The 20,377-nt window shown below is 45.6% G+C and overlaps 1 protein-coding gene across 1 annotated transcript in view; it reads left to right on the top strand.

Moving 5' to 3' along the window:
- The window catches only part of LOC118795831 (transforming growth factor beta receptor type 3-like), an 80,399-nt gene extending 60,298 nt beyond the window's left edge, over nucleotides 1-20,101 (top strand). Inside the window, exons 8-17 of the mRNA XM_036554577.1 lie at nucleotides 2,644-2,833; nucleotides 3,064-3,365; nucleotides 4,723-4,878; nucleotides 5,879-6,031; nucleotides 7,548-7,727; nucleotides 8,733-9,032; nucleotides 9,953-10,079; nucleotides 13,265-13,315; nucleotides 13,511-13,618; nucleotides 18,878-20,101. Of these exons, the coding sequence (XP_036410470.1) occupies nucleotides 2,644-2,833; nucleotides 3,064-3,365; nucleotides 4,723-4,878; nucleotides 5,879-6,031; nucleotides 7,548-7,727; nucleotides 8,733-9,032; nucleotides 9,953-10,079; nucleotides 13,265-13,315; nucleotides 13,511-13,618; nucleotides 18,878-18,996 (1,686 nt within the window). The 3' untranslated portion in view covers nucleotides 18,997-20,101. The remainder of the gene's footprint in view (nucleotides 1-2,643; nucleotides 2,834-3,063; nucleotides 3,366-4,722; nucleotides 4,879-5,878; nucleotides 6,032-7,547; nucleotides 7,728-8,732; nucleotides 9,033-9,952; nucleotides 10,080-13,264; nucleotides 13,316-13,510; nucleotides 13,619-18,877) is intronic.
- Nucleotides 20,102-20,377: the final 276 nt, after the last annotated feature.

The following is a 20,377-nucleotide window of genomic DNA, read 5'->3' as shown; positions in this document are numbered from 1 at the left end:
CCAAAGCCATCAGCTTATTTTTCTTGTGCGCTTGGCCCGACTCCTTCGTCATCCGTCAAACATGAATTACAAGTCCTGCTGGCTCCCAGCTCTCCGTTTCTGGGGCTTCAGACGATGAGCTAGAGCGCTGTGCATCGTTAATGACTCTGAGATATCATAAAACATAAACCTCCAAAACTGTTGACATTTCCACAAGGAAACTCTTTTTTTCAATGTTAGAAAATGTAAAAATGGAATATAATTGAACAAATAAATAACATCGCTGAAAAGTCCTTTTCCCACTAGTTGAACTTGCGGTTTTATTATAAACAGATAAATAATGTCAAGTATCGTCATTTTATGGATGGTACTCAAAGATGTCACCAATAAAATTATAGTCACTCATTTTGTCCTGTTGTACAAAAAAGCAATAAATTATGAAAATGAAACGTAATTTGAATTACTGGGCAATTTATGATGACCAGAGAATGTGCTTGTTAGTGTATTTCAGTCATACAAATACTATTGTCCATTTTTCAGTAAGAATGTAAGCCATAGAGAAGCAGTAAGTGAACTCACTTCAGTCATAGCTGTTGTAATGGCTCTGGTAATACAAAGGTTTAAGAGAGTCTGACAGGAGAAAAGGCCAGTTTTGTGCTGACAAGGCAACTTGCCTGCAAATAAATGCTCCCAGCACCCCACACACACATTGGTGTGCTTTATTACACGTAACCCGTGAGATGGGGTGTGGTTCAGCGGAGGAACCCAGTCTCGGTAGGACTGGGTGCCAGCCGTGATGCTGCGTCTGTGTCCAGGAGCAGTGTTTGCTCAGCTGTCCCACGTAGCGCTGCCAGCAACGCCGTAGCAGTGGGGCGTGGGTGGGAAAGACCTGTGCTCACAGGGAGCAGCACTGACCTGCAGCACTGGTACATCTCCACCATGGCCTCCACAGCGCTGATGTGCAGTACTGAAACACCTCCACTGGGGGCACCGTTTCTGAACTACAGTACTGAAATACCTCCACTAGGGGCACCATCTGTGAACTGCAGTACTGAAACACCTCTACCATGGGCTCCATGTCTCTAACCTGCAGTACTGAAACACCTCCACCAGGGGCCCTATTTCTGACCTGCAGTGCCGAAACACCTCCACTCTGGGCTACAGCTCTGACCTGCAGCGCTGAGAAACCTCCACCAGGGATGCCATCCCTTACCTGTAGCACTGATACCTCCACAAGGTGCCTCAGTTCTACAGCATAGCCAGACCTCAACTAGGGACCCCATTCATGGCCCCAGCTGCACAGGTCTACCAGGGAGGGGCTCTTAGCCATGATCTATGACTCACTCAGATGAGGCAGTTTTGGTGCAGGATGGGGAGGTGCTTCAGACAGCATTTATCTGATTATTAGGTTCACTGAGAGTACTGTAGTCTTACTTCTTCCTTCCAAAGAAAGTGTGTAAGGACTTTGCTTTGTATGACAGACAGCATTTGCTGCAGCACATTGGTATGCCATCTAATATACATGGTCTGAGGTATATATGTGTGTGTCTATGTGTACGTGTCTATGTGTGTGTGTGTGTGTGAGATTTAGTGGCTTGTACAGTACATACATGCATGTGCATGCATTTACTGTGCCTGAACCAGCCTGCGAATGTATCCACTGGGGAGAATGCCTGAGTGTGACATGATATCCTCGTAAAATCAAAGCTCCTGCTACTGTCGGGAGATTGGCCACACTGCAGCTCTGCGGCAGTGTGGATCCGTGGGAAATGTCTGTGGGAAGGGATTAGTGTTCGCTCACATTAACAGCCAAGCGAGTGGGGAACAAATTCGGAATTCCGGAGAAATCGGACACATTCGCGTCCTGCCATTGATCGGGGGAAAGGCACTGGAAAACCGACACCCAGCGTCAAAGAGTCACCATGGAGACCCCAAAAACAAAACTCTCACTCACTCTATTAAGAGATCATGTATTTCAAGTACACTAAATGTCAGTCCCTGTGTGTAGAGAATGTTTTTAGTTGTGCTTCAGTTTGCGGTCGTGGGCATGATTAGAAAAATGCTTGATGACCACTGAAGAAAACTGCCGGAGAAGGAACAATGGACCTTTTCTGAGACCTTAACGGGGGGAGTTAGTTCTGCCAACTGCAGATAATGCACAGGAAGTGATGTGTTTTATGTGGCGGAACGCTGTGATTCAATCAGCGTGAAGCCTTGGCGTCTCTGTGTTTAGTTGTGGTCATAATCAAAATGGTCTGTTCCTCCTTGTAACTGCACTCTCAGTGACAAGTGTAGATATGACTAGATGTTAATTCCATTCCACCTTGAGGGATTTCAGTTTGGAAGAAAACTCACATCAAATCACCAATTTAATGTAATTTTTCCATGCAGTGTACTGAGGGAATTCTTGTCACTGTTACATCATCTATGAGGTCTACAGCATGCAAACCCCATGCCGAGCTGAAATCCAATACCTAAGGAACATTAAAACAATTACATGTAAAAAACACTCCAGTTCTTAACCTGATGAGTAATTTCTGGCCATGCCAAATGTGATTCATACCAATTATGTTTGTTGTTTTGAGATTGTTCTTACCCAGTAAGACCTAAAGGCCACTGAGTGCTATGAGTGATCTTTTTTCTTGTATATCTCCCTGACTATAGACCTCAGACAGTCTAAGCCTGGGCCCCAATGTGGAGAGGATGATGCAGGTGTCCAAGGCGGCCAAGCAGCACCTCCCCTCTGGCTCCCAGGCCCTGATCCAGTGGGCTAAGGAGCAGGGCTACAGCCCAGTCACCTCCTTCACCAACACGCCTGTGGCCAACCACTTCAACCTGCGCCTGAAGGAGCCAGGTAAGGGGACTGCCGCCCATGACACCCGAATCAAGGCCTCAGCGGTCCCAATAAAGCCGCAGAGAGAGAGACAGAGAGAGAGAGACTGAGAGAGAGAGAAAGAGAGAGAGAGAAAGAGAGAGAGAGAGAGAGAGAGAAACACAGACACTGCATCTGCTTTTTCTGTCTTTGCTCGGTGTGGTTTACACACACCTTTTGTGAAAGTCTAACATCGCCCTGTCGGCCTTCAGACATGTCGGAGGATGTCGCCGAGGGCATGTTTCCGCCGGAGCTGGCCATCCTCCGAAACTCCCACCCCCACCCCGCCCCCGGAAGCTCCGCCCCCCGCTCAGGGCTGCCCTTCCCTTTCCCCGCTGGCCCCGGGCCCCTAGAGAGGGGCCTCCCCATCCTGCCCCTGCCCCCCATGGAGGAGGAGGATAGGCCCGCAATCGGCTCGGACCCGGAGGAGCAGGCAGGTGTCCTGAACGTGGGGCTCAGCGTGCAGTGTGAGGATCAGAGGATGGTGGTGACTGTGGACAAGGAGAGCCTGCAGGTAGGTGATAAGAGCACCAGAGGCAAGAACAAGAATAAGATAAGAATCAAGAGTAAGAGGCTGTACAGCCCAGCTGGTTTTGTCTTTCTGCCTGTAGTCTGGATCATTACTAACACTTTCAGGCCTAGTCGTGGGCACACTGAGAGGTTCTGCTTCTGTTATGCACCCTATGCATTTTAATACCCAAAAGCAGCCAAGAGGAGGCTTGAAACAACCAACCAGCAGTCTTTTCAGGAAAGGGACTAAAGTTAGTGGTTGTTCTGTTGAACAGAAACAGCTGATCCAGTGCCTGGTCCTCTCTGTTCTGTCGTCCATATTTCCATCAGATTCAAGTCTGCCTCACAGTCATTGCTTATATCTAGCTTTTATTTATGAAAAATCCTACCATAGTTGTCTGTAGCTCTATACAGTGGCAGCTTGGTAAATACAGTTTGATTAGCTATCTGGTCATTAACAGGATGTATTGCATGGTAATATTTCCTGTTGATCAGATGATTACTTCCTTATGAAGACCTTTGCCTTCGACAGGAAGTACATATAGAAATTGTATTTCAGGTCTTGTGAACACCATCTTATGCTGTTCAGTGACTGTTCAACATGGACAGTAATTTAAAGATCTGTTTGTCGAAATGAGAGAGAACACTCCCAAAGAAAGCCCTCAGGCTGTCAAACAAAATACCTCATATGCGTTATATCATGCAACGAGCAATGCCAGCCTCCCTGTCTGAACAGTGACACAGATTTTCTGTCTCCCACTGTCTGGAGCAGACGGTGCGATTTCTCTCAGGTAGCTTGTTTTTACTCTCCATCTTGGGCACCAAAATGGAGCACAGATCCAAACGACCACATCACACCTCAGCTCAAATCTTCCACTGCAGTAAAAATAGTTTCATTGCAGAATTGGAAAATCTCACAGCCGTCCCAGAGTTTGTACACTGTCGTCCAATGCGTCACTTAGTGGAAACGGCTCTACATCATCTAGAAATAGTGTCTGCATCGGAGAGAAGTCACAGAAATCCCAGCAGCCATGGTCACCCGCTAAAAACCCAACCTTCAGAGCTGCGGTGTGCTTACTGTGGCAACTTACTTCCCAACTGACGACATACCTTTGTCAATCAAGACAGCCTTCCTTGGTGTCCTTGATTCAAATGATCATTTTTTGTGGAACCTTACAGGTTCTCTCACATGTGTGACATTAAAATGCATACCCATTCATAGATGAGTGAGCAATGTAACATTGATACATAGACATTATATTGCTTAGACATCCAAACTTTGTAAGAATTCAAGTGCTGTTGCTGTCTTTTGCCTTAAGGTAGACCGCCATCTTCCTCTCCACCTTTCCCACTCCCTGCAGGTGAATGGGTATTCAGGCGCTGACCTCACTCTCCTAGACCCAGCATGCAAAGCCAGATCCAACGGCACTCACTACATCCTGGAGACACCACTGACCGGCTGCCTTACAACGAAGTACGACTTCCACATCAGCCCTGAGATCATCTACATCAATTCAGTGAGTGGACATCCAACCAGCTTTAAAAAAACGGACGGTTATCTAGACAGGGGGCAGTCAGATAGGCTCCAGGCCCAGGGTAAGCAGGGCCAGCTGAACTCTTGCTACATTTAAGGGTTTGGCGTCATCATTGGCCAATCTCTCTTAAAGAGATTAAGGTCAAATTCATTTTTAATCAAGAAGCAAGGCCAAATCTCATCCTTGCTGACTTCCTGTTGTGACCCTCTGGGATGTAAGTCCTTATCAACCGGAGAGGATGATGACAAAAATAAATTCATTAAGATTGACTAGCTGGGCAATTGCACGTTCACACTGACCTATGTATTGCATGGCTGGGCTGATAGTCATCAATAACACTGAGTACAAAAGCTCCCAGCAAATTCATTTCCACAGACACAAACTCTGCTAACACCACACTATAGTATTAGCATTTAGCAGATGCTCTTATCCAGAGCCACTTCTGTAGGCTATAGTTTTTACGCGTTTACATGTTACAGCTGGATATTTATGCGTTATGTACCTTGTCCGAGGGTACAGCAGCAGTGCCCTAGCAGGGAGTCGAACCAGGAACCATCACCACCCCATCACAGGACAGCATTCTCAATTGGCAGCTCAATTGTGCATAACTGAAATACAGGCAGAGGGGAAGTTCTCTGGCACACACATGTCTGACATTTATGTCAGTTTTTTTTGAGCAAATGAAAAAGTCTGGCTCCCGGAATGGGGTTGAAATTTTCACGTCAAAGTCATTAGATGTTCTCTCATGTGAATTATGGCTGGCCTGTCTCTGAATAATTTGGCGTCTGACATTTATCAACAGGTTCATAGCACTCTGTCTCATATGAGTCCAAGTGCTTACGCGAGTAGCCTGAATTGTTCCAAAAACGTTTGAGAAATCAGAGGTGCTGGCTGCGGAAAGGCAGGGTAAATGTCAACGTCATTTGTCTCGGTTAGTTTGCTTTTTTTAGACGGCTTTTGTAACCTCTCCTATGATTGGCAGATCCTGATTAACCAATCAGAGCCAGAGGATGGAAGCGGATGGCCAGTGGACGATGAGGACATGGAATCAGGGGACAACGGCTTCCCAGGAGACGCCGAGGGTTTAGACAGGATGTACCTGGAGCACATGGAATCAAAGCCCACCTCCATCTTGGTAGGTCGTCATGACCTCAACTCAGAGACATTCTGTGTGGTTTAAATTTAAAGGATTAAACTGATATGCACTCGAAATGCATGGTTGACAGTGAAGTCAGGGGGATTCAGTACAAATCATGTCAAACTTTACAACTTGGAACAAAAACACAGCTTTAATGCAGTTTTTATTGAGTATTGTTTCACAGCACATTGCAGATACACAGTGGCCATCGCCCAACAAAAACACACGTAGCCTTTATGTGTGTACGACCAGTGAAACACACCGGCATGGATTTTTGCACACTGTTGCACAGTTGTGCCAAGATCCACAATTGGACATATTTTGTGCTTGGAGGGTCTGATTAGGGCAGTGTTACTTCCCTGCGTGTAGTGGAGGTTGGATATTTCATGCGCAGTGTCTGGTAAACAGACATGTAGCGTGCGTCATGTGGTGATGTCCAGACGCTGAGTCCCTCAGAGCCCCACAGCTCCAGCAACGGCTCCCCTGGCTCCTCTCTCCGAGCACCTCCGTAACGTCTGCCTCATCAGCTCCACTCCACCTGACGCCGGGAAAGCTGCCGCTCTTTCCACTCACAGCTCTGTCCAAAAGGGAGCTCTCTTTCTTTATCTCTCAGTACCTCTCTCTGTCTTTTTCTCTCTTTCTTTCTGTGTATCTCTCTCTCTCTCTGTCTTTCTTTGTGAGTATCTCGCTCTCTTTCTTTCTCTGCATCTCTCTCTCTCTTTCTCTGTGTCTCTTTCTCTGTATCTCTTTCTCTCTCTTACTCTTTCATCTCTCTCTCGCTTTGCCTCTCCACTGATTTCTCACTCTCTGCAGCAGGCTTAAAATAAGGGCTTGCATGTGGCTTAGTAAGGCAAAACCAATTGCATATTTACAAAATCAATACTTTATGTTCTGAAAAAGGCAATCAAGCCTGTGCAAAAAGCGTGTGTTCAAATAGCAGGTTTTTTTCCCCAGGAGACCTTCGTCTTTGATTATGTATGTAAATGTGATCGTTTTCACTCAGCCATCTGCATATCTTATTTTGTATTTTGTAAGTCTTGTAAAATCACTGTGGGATGACTTCATTTAAAACCAAATAAGACTCTTAAAAGTACTTCAGAAAGGCAGTAAACCTCTCCATCTTTATTCAATACTCTTCATCCATGTCTCTTTCTTGGTTCAGAAATTCTGTTTTATATGTGGCATTGGCTCGTTGCAAACATGTTTTATAATGATGCTGTAGTCGTGTCACATTAAATTTGCTTCACATTTGCTCAGCAGACAGAATCCAGAGCGATTATGGCTTTTAATATTTACGTGTCATCCATTCGTACAGCTGGGTATTTTCTGAGGGAACAGTGCTGCACCAGGAGTGTACCAGGGAATCAAAACAGCAGTCTTTTGAGTTACTAGCATTGCGCTAACATTATACTAGCAAATGAATCTCGTGAATCTAATGTACTTCTTGCCAATACACCACAGTGCTGCTGTGTCTGCTCCTGTGTATTAACAGCTGGTCTGGTTTTCTTTCCAGTTTAACTGCACGTACAGGAAAGCAGTGCAGGTTCCCCCTGTCCAGGTCCCTGCAGCTGGACCGAGAAGGAACCCGGTCAACAACGTGACTTTCAACATGGAGCTGTTCCAGACAGACCTCTTCTTCAAGCACGTGCCCCAGGGCGGTACAATCGTAAACAATCGACCCGTCTTTGTGGAGGTAAAGCCCTGGACTGTGTATGCATTGTAAAAAGAAGAAAAAAAATCTTTTTTTTTCCTCATTTGTTTCACAACACATGATTAATCAGCCCTGCTGACAGTAAGACCATTTGATAGGAACTAATAATTATTCAGATTTATACCCTGTACCAGAAATAAGACTGTGTGTGTAGACATCTGTCTCTTTTCTTTTGTCTGACATTTTCATCTGCACGGCTCCAGAACAGCAGAGGCAAATACTTTGTTAAAAATAAAAAAAGATCAGGGAATGAATTGAAAAGGCCATATTTGAGTCCTACGGGACATCTTTAAACTTGTGACTGGTAGCTGGGATCCCAACAACGACAGCTACATTAACGGTACTGTGGTGCGGATGTCAAGCTAGCAGACCTCAAAGGACAAGCTCTCCCACATGGCGTGCTCTTGCCCCCACCTGCTCACCCTTGCACTGTTTTGAGAGTGTTCTAAAGTAGCCAGTGTCCTGCGGAGTGTTGAGGCAGCATCCTGAATTTATGGAGCGTTCCTCTTTCATGTGCTGTTGATGGTGTATACGCAAGAAATGTCTTAGCGGGAGTTATTGCCTGGCGTGGAATGTCGGAGGAGATAGAGATGTGAGGTTGCAAAGTGCTTTAATAGCCATCTGGACTGTCAGGGCAAATGTGTGTAACTTATGCAGTTTTCAGCAAAGATTATGCAAAAATAATTACGGATGTTAACTTGAGGGAATGCCTCGTGGTTTGCAGATGAAAAAATTCTGATAAAATTATTGAGGGGACTAAAAACTTGATTTGTAATTGCGATACTTAGAACAATGACTACTTTGACAGTCTACCTAAGTCCTTTCTCTTTTAATCTCATTGCAACATTTTTGACCATTATTTTAGGGTATTTTCAATCCAAACACAGAGTTCACGTCCTATGAAAATGTGTTTTGAGTGCTTGGTGTAGTGTTTTCACTTAATCTTGCAGGTGAGTGAAAAATCCTCCCTTAATTTCGTAATTTCAGGTCTCGGTGAACAAAACCGACCAGGATCTGGGCTTCATGATTCAGACGTGCTTCATCTCGCTGAGCTCCAAGCCCAGCGTGACATCCGAGTACACCCTCATCGAGAACATCTGTCCCCGGGACGACTCGGTTAGGTTCTACCCCCTGCGCTCCTCCCCCGGCGCGCAGAGCCCGGTGGAGAGGAAGAGGTTCAGCTTCATCTTCAGGTCGAACTTCAACGCGCTCGTGTTCCCATACTTCTTGCACTGCCAGATGTCGCTGTGCTCTGAGAGACCCTCTGACGGCCGGGGACTCCCTGAGGTGAGTGACTAGCCCCCTGCACCCTGAACGCCCTGAACTTGCTCGCCCCATTTACACAGACAGTGTCGTTGGATTCTCGGGTCTTCCTGGTGAATCTGTGCACTCCCTAAAGGTGCTGCTCGCTATCCAGAATGACTTATATAGGTTGTAATTTTACATGTTACCCATTTAAACAGCTGGATATTTACTGAGGCAATTCTGGGTTAAGTACTTTGCCCAAGGGTAGAGCAGCAGTGCCCCAGCAGGGAATCAAACCTGCAACCTTTCAGCTACACACTGCTGCCCCCAAATGGTAGTCATCACCAAAATGGTAAAACTGTATTCCATGACTGATGTTGTTTTCACCACTCTTTTCATTTGATAAGCCACCGTAGAAGTTAGACCTTTTCGTCCGGTTTTCAAGAAATATATTTTTCAGTAAGCTTTGCCTGATTCCCTGAGGTTATTTTGAGATTGTGGGGTGAGACAGGGTCAAAGCTCTGAGGCACGTTCTGAGTCCTATTTAATGCACAGAAATGAACAGGGCTTGGATTTGGATGAGAAAAATAGGCACATTTTTTGCATTATTACATGTGTGGTCCATGGTTACAAGGGGGCTGTCATTAAGTTGTAGATATTAAAGGGATGGTAGATGCACTTGCATGTTTTTCATGGCTTGTCATATACTAGCAGATATGGCCTTGGTGGAAACAAAACAAATATTTGTCCTGTGTCAGTAGCAAGATCATATTATGTAATGCAGTAATCTCAGATTTTGACATGAATACTGTTAATCTCTTGTTCCATGACACTGCTGTTTGAGATCAGTCCGTTGTAATGCCATGATCCTGTGTGACCCTTCTGAAGTGATGAGTAGAAAGAGGACTGAGATGATACCAGCCGATGATAGCAGTGACCCCGGTCTGTGTGTGTCCCTGCAGTGCATACAGCCGGACGAGGCCTGCACCTCGGTCAACTTGCAGATCATCATGGCCATGATGATGACCTCCAGGACTGTCTCGAAAGAGCTGTTTGTGCAGTCCGACCCGCAACCCCCGGAGCCAGAAAGTACGTAGCCACCGAGCGTGCACAACAGCACACTGCATTGCATGACATTGCATTCATTTAGCAGACGTCCTTATCCAGAGCAGCTTCCGGCACAATAGGATATAAGTGTATCCTTTCAGGCTGAATGAGCAACAGTGTCAGACCAGGCAAACAACACTCCCAAACCATTGAGTCTGAGTATAACACTATTCAAGCCCTACCACAAGTTAACTTGTGCAACTTGACTAGACAAGGGAAGCCAAGTATACTACCATGTATCAGTCACTAGATCACAGAATCCAAAACACATTGCAATACTACACATAAAATAAACAGCAGGTACTACAAGTGGCAGGTGTTAGGGGGCGGGGAACTGAGATGCAGTCTGAAGAGGTGAGTCCTCAGTCTGTGTTGGAGAATGGCCAGTGATTCCGCTGTCCTGACCCATGTAGGCAGTTCATTCCACCACTGAGGGTTTGAGAGGAGCGATGGGAGAGGCAGTTGCAACAGTTGCAAGGGGGGGGGGGGGGTTTGCTAAAAACTGTGGGTGGCACATCCCTGAGTGAGACACAGGACAGCCTGTCGATCCCAGTCAGGACGGTGTTAAGTGCAGTTTGACTGAGCCGGGGCACAGAAGTTTGGTGTTTGCTTCGGGTCTGAGGTCAGGGAGAGGCCTCAGGGACGTGCAGGCCTCCGTCCTGCCACATCACCCTGTCAAAGCGTAAAGAACACAAGCAGAGACTCCGGCAAAGAGGCTCCAGTTGTTTTCACTTAGCTGTTCTGAGGCTCCTCTTCGCCTGGCCAGTTCGAGGTGCCTGGGCTGGTTTACTTGGGAGCCCTGCCAGGACGTGAGGCCTTAATAACTACACTGTGTATTAACTGGGCCACATATGGCATCAGAGCACCGAGAGAAGGATGGAAAGGAGCATCATGTTTTACTGATTATAATCTATGGGTTAATATCATGAGAGCATAATTAACCGCTAGTGGGCTCAGGCAGATCTTTGAAGCGCCATCCCCATTGGTGTGGGTAAACTAGCCAGGAGTGCCTGCTAATGACTGGCAACTCACTTTCCATTTTAATCAAAGTACTCTTACTGAGAGCCTCACATGCTAGGATTTGTACACGAGACATGGCTGGTATTAATGAGTAAAAAAATATCATCAAAGCTTGATTTGGCCATTTTCTTGAGATGATCCTGGGAGAGAAGATTTCTTTTCCAACACCATCTCAGATGACATAAGGTGAAAACCTTTTTTTTGTAAGTTAGCACACTGCTAGCTATCTGTCAGACCTCCAGCTGCATCGGATTGAGCAGTGGTCCTGTATGAGTCAATGTTAATGCCAGCTCAATGAATTGTTTTTCCTGGATTACAATTAGGTAAACCCAGACATGTCATAAAACTAATGGAAAAAAAGGGTTTTGAGTTAATAATGCATTTATTTTACATCTCTTATGTCAACATGGCAATTCGGATTTCATGCTCCAAGCGTCCGTTGCTGGGCAGGGACCCATTTCAGCCTGATATCCCAATCAAAGGGGGGTCCTCTGTGGCTTGTTGGTGCACACGAAAAGCATTATGCCGCCTGTGTACTTTTATTGCTGCTCCACGTCTGTAAATTTCCTTTTCGGCACGTAGTCCTGAGCTGTAAGGAAGTCCAACTTGACTCATTTATTTCCCTTGCCTGACATCCAGTTGCTGAATATGGACAAATGGTTGTGTAAAGTCTCTTCGAGGTCACAGAGCCTTTGAAAAGAGACGGGATCAGAGCTCAACGGCAGGGGAGTGAAATGATGAGACAGCTCTTTTTCCCCACTTTCCTTAGACAAGCAAATACTGTTGACATCTAAGCACCCCCCCCCTCCCCCAAATGCCACATCATCCAGTCAGGGTGTGCTTGCCTTGTACATGTTCACCCTCACGAACGTCTGACCATTGCAAAAAGGGAAAGGGTTAGAAGAGCAAAGGATTCTGGTCCATGTTCTGTGGGCTGGGATAGTTTCACAGCTTCACAAGCAGAGCAGGACAGGACAACAGCTGATGGAGACGGACAAACCCACCAGCCCACTGTCAGCTTTTACCCCTCAGGGATCTCTTTGAAGAAACACTGCCTCTCCAAGTCTTCCTCAAGAAACTCAATGACCCTCCCCAAAGTTCATTTTTGGGTAATAAAACAGGGTAACAGTGGAAGACAATCTCAACTTTGTCATTCGTCCTGTGAGATTCAAAAAACGGATATGTTGATGGAGGGGTTTTTTTCAGAACCTGCCTCGCTTCACTCGTCCCGTTGGACGGCCTAGGATAGCTACCAGTGCTGTTCCTTCCTCATTTCCGACTCTCCTCCTCTCCTCCTTTCTGCCGCAGTGGTGTTTCCAGACCCTTCTAATCTGGTTGTCTCGGAGTCAAAGGCGACAGTCTCCTCCCTTTGCTCTGGTTTGTCCTCTGGCCTGGGAAATCCATACACGGCCAGTGGTGTTGATGGCTCAGCATTGTGTTGCCCAATATATTCAGCCACACCGGGGAGAGATAAGGAAGGTGCCGTGCTCTAGCAGTCATCCCTCGGGAAGACCTGTCATCGTTCGGAGCAAGGAATTCAAATCCCGAGGTGTTCCTTCCAAGAATAGCTGTCACTGTTAACGGCAGGGCTCTCGTGCTGGACCAGAACCAACCTTCTGTTGCTCTTTAAGATCGCCGTGACAAACGAGCCTTTGTAGAGGAAGAATGGACACAACTGCAGCGCGTTCATTTTTCAAAGGAACCAGCCCTGCCTGATGAAACTGAGAGCTGTTTGCCTTTGATGCAATTCAAGATGCAAAACGAGCACATTTGTGTCCATTGGCAGACAGTGGTGCCTTTATATCACAACCACAACACACCCAGTCAAACAGAATATTAAAAAATGCTCCTTAAGCCTTGCAGAAGTGCACATGATAAGCAAGTATTAAGAAAAACGCACCCTGTAATGTCACTTTGTCATGACCATCTTTCCTCGCCTCCCAATCTGAAGTTATTAAGCCGTCTATCAGGCATTCATTATTGAGGTACTCGAGACAGCTGTGGCATTGAAGCTAAAAAGAAAGGCTGTTGTAGTGATGAACATAGTTTTGCTCTAGTAACTATATGTATAAAGCAGTGAGGAGGATTACACTGTCCAGCTATACGTTGTTCAAAAGAGGATTTACGTCTGTGTCTTTGTGTTCCAGCTCCATCCATCCGGAATATTCCACAGCCGCCCGTGGACTCTGGGGAAAAGCGTAAGTTCACCTCAAAAAAGACTACAGGGGCTACAGAATTTGGGGAAGGGGACATTTTAACATCAGAAGAATTGTATGTCAATGTTGGGCATCAGCACTGATTAAGCAACACAGTGGACAGTGGGTGAAAAGTGATGCCTTATTTGAAAGTATCAAATAAAGGGTGAAAGTAGAGATTTTTCTCTTCATCTGCAGACATAATGTACGTCCTGGACACTCCCACTGTGGTCGGGATTGCCTTCACGGCCTTTGTGATTGGAGCGCTCCTAACGGGAGCCCTGTGGTTCATTTACTCACACACAGGTAAGCGTTCCCTCCTGTCTGTCTACTACGTTTTATGGGAAGCCTAACCACTGCTTGAAACAGCCCATAATCTAACACAAATGTACCGCCTTCCTCAAGCCCAATTTGTGGCGTAGACTTTTTTTTTTTTTTGTGAAAAGTATAGAAGCCCAAAATTCCTCCATGGTTTAATGTATTTTTGAGTATATCCTGTTTTGTTTTCCTTTTCTTTTTTTTTTTGCGGGGCGAGGAATGTCAACGGTATTGTCAGCACAATAGTTTCCAGGGCCGTCAGTGCTCCCACCCGGACTACACAGGAAGGCACACACAATCCAACTACTGGATGCCAAAACTTTCCTCACTGTCTCAAAATTGACTTCTAACCCCTTGGAGGAAGAGCCAGTAGTTTGGTGGTCAAAGCCACTGTCTCTTGGGCTGACTGTCGGGTGACCCATCATGCTGGACTTGCTCTATGCTCACACCGCCAGGCTATATTTGTTATATCTGAACGACTGACGCGGTTAGCCACACCTGGCCGGTACATGGCATCCCAGAGCACAGAGCCCTTTCAGCGAGCGGCACCAGGGAGTATCGCGTTCTGCCGCTCGTGTTTTCAGCTCAGATCTCTGCAGATTAACACAGGAAATCGAAATTGTTGAGGAAGTATAAAGAGGGCCATGCCTTGATACGAGGAGACATTGTTACGGTTGTGTGGTTTAAATGGAGGTACCAGCCAAAGGACGGGGAAGATGATGTTTATGTCGTCTGGCAAATGGGATCCTGCTGTTTCTGCCCCGAGAGGAACGCTGAAGGGTGTGTGGCTAAGTGCTACGTCACCGTGGCTGGCTCTCTCCCTGAGCCCTGCGGAGAAAAGATTGCTTTTCATTTTTGCAGCATGTGCGGAAGATGAAATGTCTGTAGCTCTTTGAGGCCGTCCAAAGAGATCAAGTGTATCTTAACCTGCTGTTTATTCTGGAAGTCCTTCAAAAAAGGTCCTTTCTCTTATTTTAGTGCTCTTTCCTAGAGAGACGCAGGTGCAGAAACATTACCGGGTCATTTGATTATACTGTTTGCCAAAGATATTTAAAGCAAAAAACTCAAACAATCCACATTTGAGAGCTGAGCTATTTTAAGAGTTACTAGAGGCTTCCACAGGTGTTAGTCACATTTCATTGCACCCTGGTGTTGTGATCTGTCACGGGTTATGGTATTTTGTGATAATAGGAATGTACAATTCGTCAAGGATTCAAGAAGAGTTTTATATAAACATACAGTTTATGAATTATTAGGGGACCATTTCAGGCTGCTGTTTCCAATGTTCATGAGAATGACATTTGTCAGATATAAAAGGGGCAGAGATGATAGCTCCCAGAGGCCGAAGAAGGGGCTCAAAGTTGCTCACTCCATTCCCCAACCCAGCCTCTCCATGCAATGGGAAAGTGATGACTTTAGCCACAACCCAATGTCCCAACATGGACATTTCATGACGGGAGTCCGTATTTATAAAATTCCTATAAAAAGCAACCTCTGAAATATCGTCCAAAGATATTTCCAGAATAGCGAAAGATACAAAAAAGAATCCCCATCATCCTCTGGAGGCACAACAAAGGCAATGGAAAAAGCTTGTAACAAAGCATTCAAAATGATTGGGGGCCGCCAGGGGGCTACTTCAGGACAGCCTCACCTTAGCGAATGTGCGGCTGAAGGGGTCTGACAGACAGCAGTGGAGAGGCTTAACGTGTGATCACTGTGTCCTCCCCTTGTGGTTTGGCAGCGCTGCCATGTAGCCCCATTCTCCAAAAACTCAAACTCGTGCATTAAAGTGTCAGCACTGGTTAAGGCCTGGTTCAACAATAGCAATCTATGACACAGGAAAGGTAGTAATTATTAACTATCAGTTAGCGTTATGCTCTTAGGCTTTTCTCTAAAAACACTGCAGAAATAGAAAGAACTAGGTTGATATCTATGTTAAGAATTCTTGAATATTTTTAATACTGTTCCACGTAAAGGAATAGTGATCCCCTGAATGAATATTTGAAAAAGTGAATATTTAGTGTCATCCCCTTATAGCTATGCCTGAGGCCCATTCTAAGTGTAATAAGAGCCAGGCACGTAGGGAAGAGGGAGATACGTGGCTGTAAAGCACGGAGTCATGGCGAGCAACAGGATAGGAACGGAGCCCCAGTAAGTCAGGAAGGAGGGAGGGTGGACACCACTCTGACAAAGGAGGTAGTGTTGTGGAGTAAGGAATGGCAGGGCAGAGGAAGACTTATCACGCATGTCCCACTGTGCCAGCTCAGAGGAGGCCGAAGCCTGTCACTCAGCCATGCCTCAGACCCACTGTTATACAACCCTCTGTCCGGTGGGAGGTGACGACCGCTACTTGTTTCAGGCGGGAGGGTTCTCCTCCGTCTACTGCACACTGTGAGCGTGTCAGAGGTGGCCTTAGTCATTTCTTTTTACATGCTTCCACATCCCAGCAGAAAGAGGTTTGCTGCTTTTGCTTTAAAATGTGGACACGGATTTGAATTTAGATCTGAATTAATGTGGTGTTTTCACTTCCACGCTCAGTGGAACAGTCTTCCACCATTCCAATGGGTGGCCTGTTGAATAAGAATAAATCAGCCATTTTGACTGTCATCATCATCTGTTTTAATCCATAGGATATCTTTTTATCATCTCGGTCACTGAGGATGTAATTTACTCAATGGTATGAAATCATTTGAGGGATATTGAAGATTTTGGATGTGGCCAGTTTTTTTTTTAATATTTCTGCCATAATGGTTGAGTGTATGAAAATGACTATAAGGGGGCTTATACAAGAGATGAAAATGACTAGTTGGCAGGGCCCAATCAATCAACCTCAAATGAGTGGAGATTCAGTTTCTCCTTTCAGGTTACTCATCAGTGACCGCACATTTACTGTCAATAGGAGGGCTAGTTAGGTCTTAAAAACACGTGTTCTTTTAATATGTCATGGATTTGAGAGCTAATGGGAAATCAGCGGCTCATTTCTTCCATTTTACTTAGCTGGTCTTAACATTGAAAGGATTTTGGCATGCAGATCAGGGATTTATTTCCATCCATAAGTGCCAGTGACCCTCAGATACAGAAGTAGGTGACAGGAGGAACCGGGCTGGCGGAGATACAGAAGGGGTGAAGTATCAGGGCACTGGCAGGTTTGCATCCTGGAAATGAATGGGAGGCCACTCTTTTCCATGGCTTTATATTTTAGGACATGTTGAAAACAGGATGTCCCTACAAATGAAGCCCATTGATCTTGGGAGGCCTTTTCTGTATAAATCACAACAAAGGCTGAGTGGGCTGTCTTCCTCAGCAGCTTGAAGGGGAGGGCCCTCAACAAACAAGGAATCGCTGAGCGAAGTAGGTCAACGGACTGTCACTGTCGGGAGACAGGCTGTACCGCAGGAGAGCGGTCATCGGTCAATGGGTTCCAGCTGTGACATGTTCATTTTCACCGTCCCAAGTAATTGCAGATTAGCCTCCCAAATGCTAAAAAGGCAACACCAAAAAAACACAACAAAAAACTCAACTCTCAGGTTGTGTGATCAGCTCGCGGTCCGAGTATATCTGGTCTCTAAGAATGAGGTTATTTTATCATTGTTGTTTATTTGCCTCAGCAAACGTCCCTTATCCAGGATCCAGGGTGACTGGCATTACATATATTTTCCATATAAACTGTTTATGCAGCTGAATATTTATGATTAAAAAGTTAAGGACCTTGCTTAAAAACACACCAGCAGCACCTCTCTCATGGATTTGAACCTATAACCACCTGTGGACAAGCCCTGTTCCGCATCAGATACTCAACAACGCTGCCCCCGTTTTACTGTCACCAGGGGTTTGGATGTGGTCAGAGCTGGCTGGCTCTCAGGCCAGGCCTCAGAGGCTGAACCTAAAAGGCAGTGCAGGGTCCGTGAGGAGAGTTTCTGTTTTTATCTGGAGCTCTTGGCAGTGTTTCCTTGGCAGAGCTCAGCAGAGCAGAGGGGCCAGAGAGGGGGAATCGGTCTGCCGAGGATCTTCCAGCCAGACGGACGCGGGGAGCAGGCGTGCGGCTCTTTCAGAGAGCTCAACGCAAACGGCTGCATCACACATGGGCAGCATCGTCCACCGCCCTCGGGCGGCCGTGTAGGAAGGGAGGCTGCTCAAAAAAACAACGAACGGATGGAGGGTGTTTTCGTAACACACACAAAAAAAAAAATACACCATGCCAAATATGTACAGTAAAACAAACAAACAAAAAAAAAAAGTTCCGCAATTCCCCCCCCACACTGGATGAGCGTTACCGAAACAATCGTCTGCGTTTTTAATTCGCTGACGAACTGCTTCGATTCTCTTCCACGTCCCCCCCCCCCCCCCCCCAAACAGGAATGCGCATTTGAAATAGTCTGCAATAAACAGGCGCGCTCAGCCAAGGAGAGCGGTCGGTACCTTGTTTACTCTGTGCTGGGCTTGCTTAAGTTGTGGAAACTCAATACACTGAACGAGGGGGGATGGGGGAGGGGGTGGGGGTTGGAAAATAAGCCATGCATCTTTCCATTGGTTTTGCTCCCTCACTGCGCTGGAGGGGACGGTTCCTAAGGACATGGCCGCCTGGCTGAGGCCGCTCTGCTTTAAAGAGCTGACCCCTTGGCCGGGCGGTTTATTATTCTCCCTCCGTGGCCTGTGGCGAAGCTCACGCTAGAGCCAGCGGTTGTCACCTTCATTTAAAACCACAGTAATGAAGAGCTCGCCGTTCCTGCAGAGGAGTGTGTCAGAAATACTGCAGAACAATATTTTGGTGAAATGGGGCAAGATTTTTTTACCCATCAGCAACAATTAAAGCGAGATTTCCTTTTTTTAATTTTTTTTTACAAGAAAATCTCTACAAATACACATGGTTTGTATCTCTATCAAGATGTTGGATCTGAACAGCTATGTTGTCCATTTTCTTTTGTTCGCACCAATGTCTTGCTCAACCCAGTAGAATATTGCATTTCCTTTTTGAGGTATTTGTTCAGCTCAGTTTGGCCCAAAGTCCTCTTTTTGAGCAAGCTCAAACCGTAAGTGTGCACGGTCACGAGTCGTATTCCTCACCCGCTAATCCGAATGTTTGGTGTCTTTGGGTGCAAGCTAAGTTGGTCGGGGGGGGCGACTGTGGAGCCAAGAGGCACCACTAACACAGAGCTGGCGCGCACCTCTCCGGCCGGTGTCTGATCCGCCGTTTTCTCTCTCTCTCCCTCTCTCTCTCTCTCTCTCTCTCTCGCTCTCTCCGCTCAGGTGAGACGGCAGGCCGGCAGCAGGTCCCCAAGTCCCCGCCAGCCTCGGAGAACAGCAGCGCCGCACACAGCATCGGCAGCACACAAAGCACGCCCTGTTCCAGCAGCAGCACGGCCTAGCCCAGGGGGGGGCCGCCCCCGGCCTGGGAGCACAGGAAGGCCCCTCCGGGTCATGCGGACTGTTTGTTGACCTTCGCTTTCCCAAGGATGAAAGGGATTATTTTTTGAGTTGGTTTTGAAAGAGGAGAAGGGTGTTGTTCTTTTTTTTTTTATTCCCAATTCTGCCTTTTTTTTTTTTTTAGGTTTGGCGACCAAAGAAAAATCACCTGATGCCCTCTGGTTAACAGCAGTCAATACCCTTTCCATTCCATACAAAAAGAGTATACAAAATGTGCAACAGAACTACTACATTTTTTTTTCCAGATGCTGCTTTATTCTCAGCTCTTTAGTTTTTACCTAACATGGTAAAAGCCTGTAAATCTTTATAGCGTATGGATGCCCACTGATGTCATAATTGGGTCATGTAGACTAAAGAATGTTATTTTCTTGTTTTGTGAATATTGTAAATACTCAGAAGTGTTACTGACAGCGGAAAGCAAATATAAAAGCAGAGTATTCTTTGATTTTTATAATTAAATACAAAGCATAAGGAACATGTGGTAAAATTGGGAAAATGGCATCGAGCCAGTGTTTAAGTTTGCCAAATATGTATTGTGCTTGGTATGTTAAATCCATCTGCAGTCTGGATTTGTGGACAGTAAACACGGAAAACATTCCTGTGCACATTATCAAAAGATTAGGCGTTAGATCTAAAGCCTAAAAACTGTAGTTGCTGCAAAATAATGTGACTTTTCAGGGTCTTACACCACTAATTGCCACATCCCGTACATTTTCATTCATACACACCAAATAATTTACAGCTGTGAGCCCAGAACTTCAGAGTCACAGTCCAAGGCTTTTAGAGGAATGCTAAAAGAAAGATATTCATTTCTTGCTGGATGGCTCTGGTAAGAAGAAACCTGTATCAGTATGATTAGAGTTAATTTGTTCAGAGCCTTGAGCATTCGGGCTGCACAAAGATTCAGATCTATTTTCAAGTCTTAATAATGATTAATTAGCATTTAGCATACATGTACTTCTAGTTTACTATACAAGCTATTATACTTATGTGTTGAATTCATTATTTTCCCTGGATGTACCCTAGAAGTCACCAATATAATCATACCGTCCAAAAATCACATGAATGTTAAAAAATACTATTTATAGTGGGTTTTGTATTTTTGGAACTTAAAGGGAATCAAAATACATATAAAAACAGTATATTTGTACTAATCACCTTATGTATATATGTAGAAGAGAAAAAAATGTATAGACTAACTCATTCATATCAGATTATAAACCTAATTGTGTAAGTGTTTCTTGTTGCTGACCTTACTCATAGAATGTATTTTATCTTAAAGCTTTTAAGTCATTGTTTGCAAAACATGTAAAGATATCTTCA

This window comes from Megalops cyprinoides, chromosome 20 (assembly GCF_013368585.1).
Source record: "Megalops cyprinoides isolate fMegCyp1 chromosome 20, fMegCyp1.pri, whole genome shotgun sequence".
Classification (NCBI taxonomy): Eukaryota; Metazoa; Chordata; class Actinopteri; order Elopiformes; family Megalopidae; genus Megalops; species Megalops cyprinoides.
The sequence above is the reverse complement of the archived record's forward strand: the minus strand, read 5'-3'. Positions and strand labels throughout refer to the sequence as shown.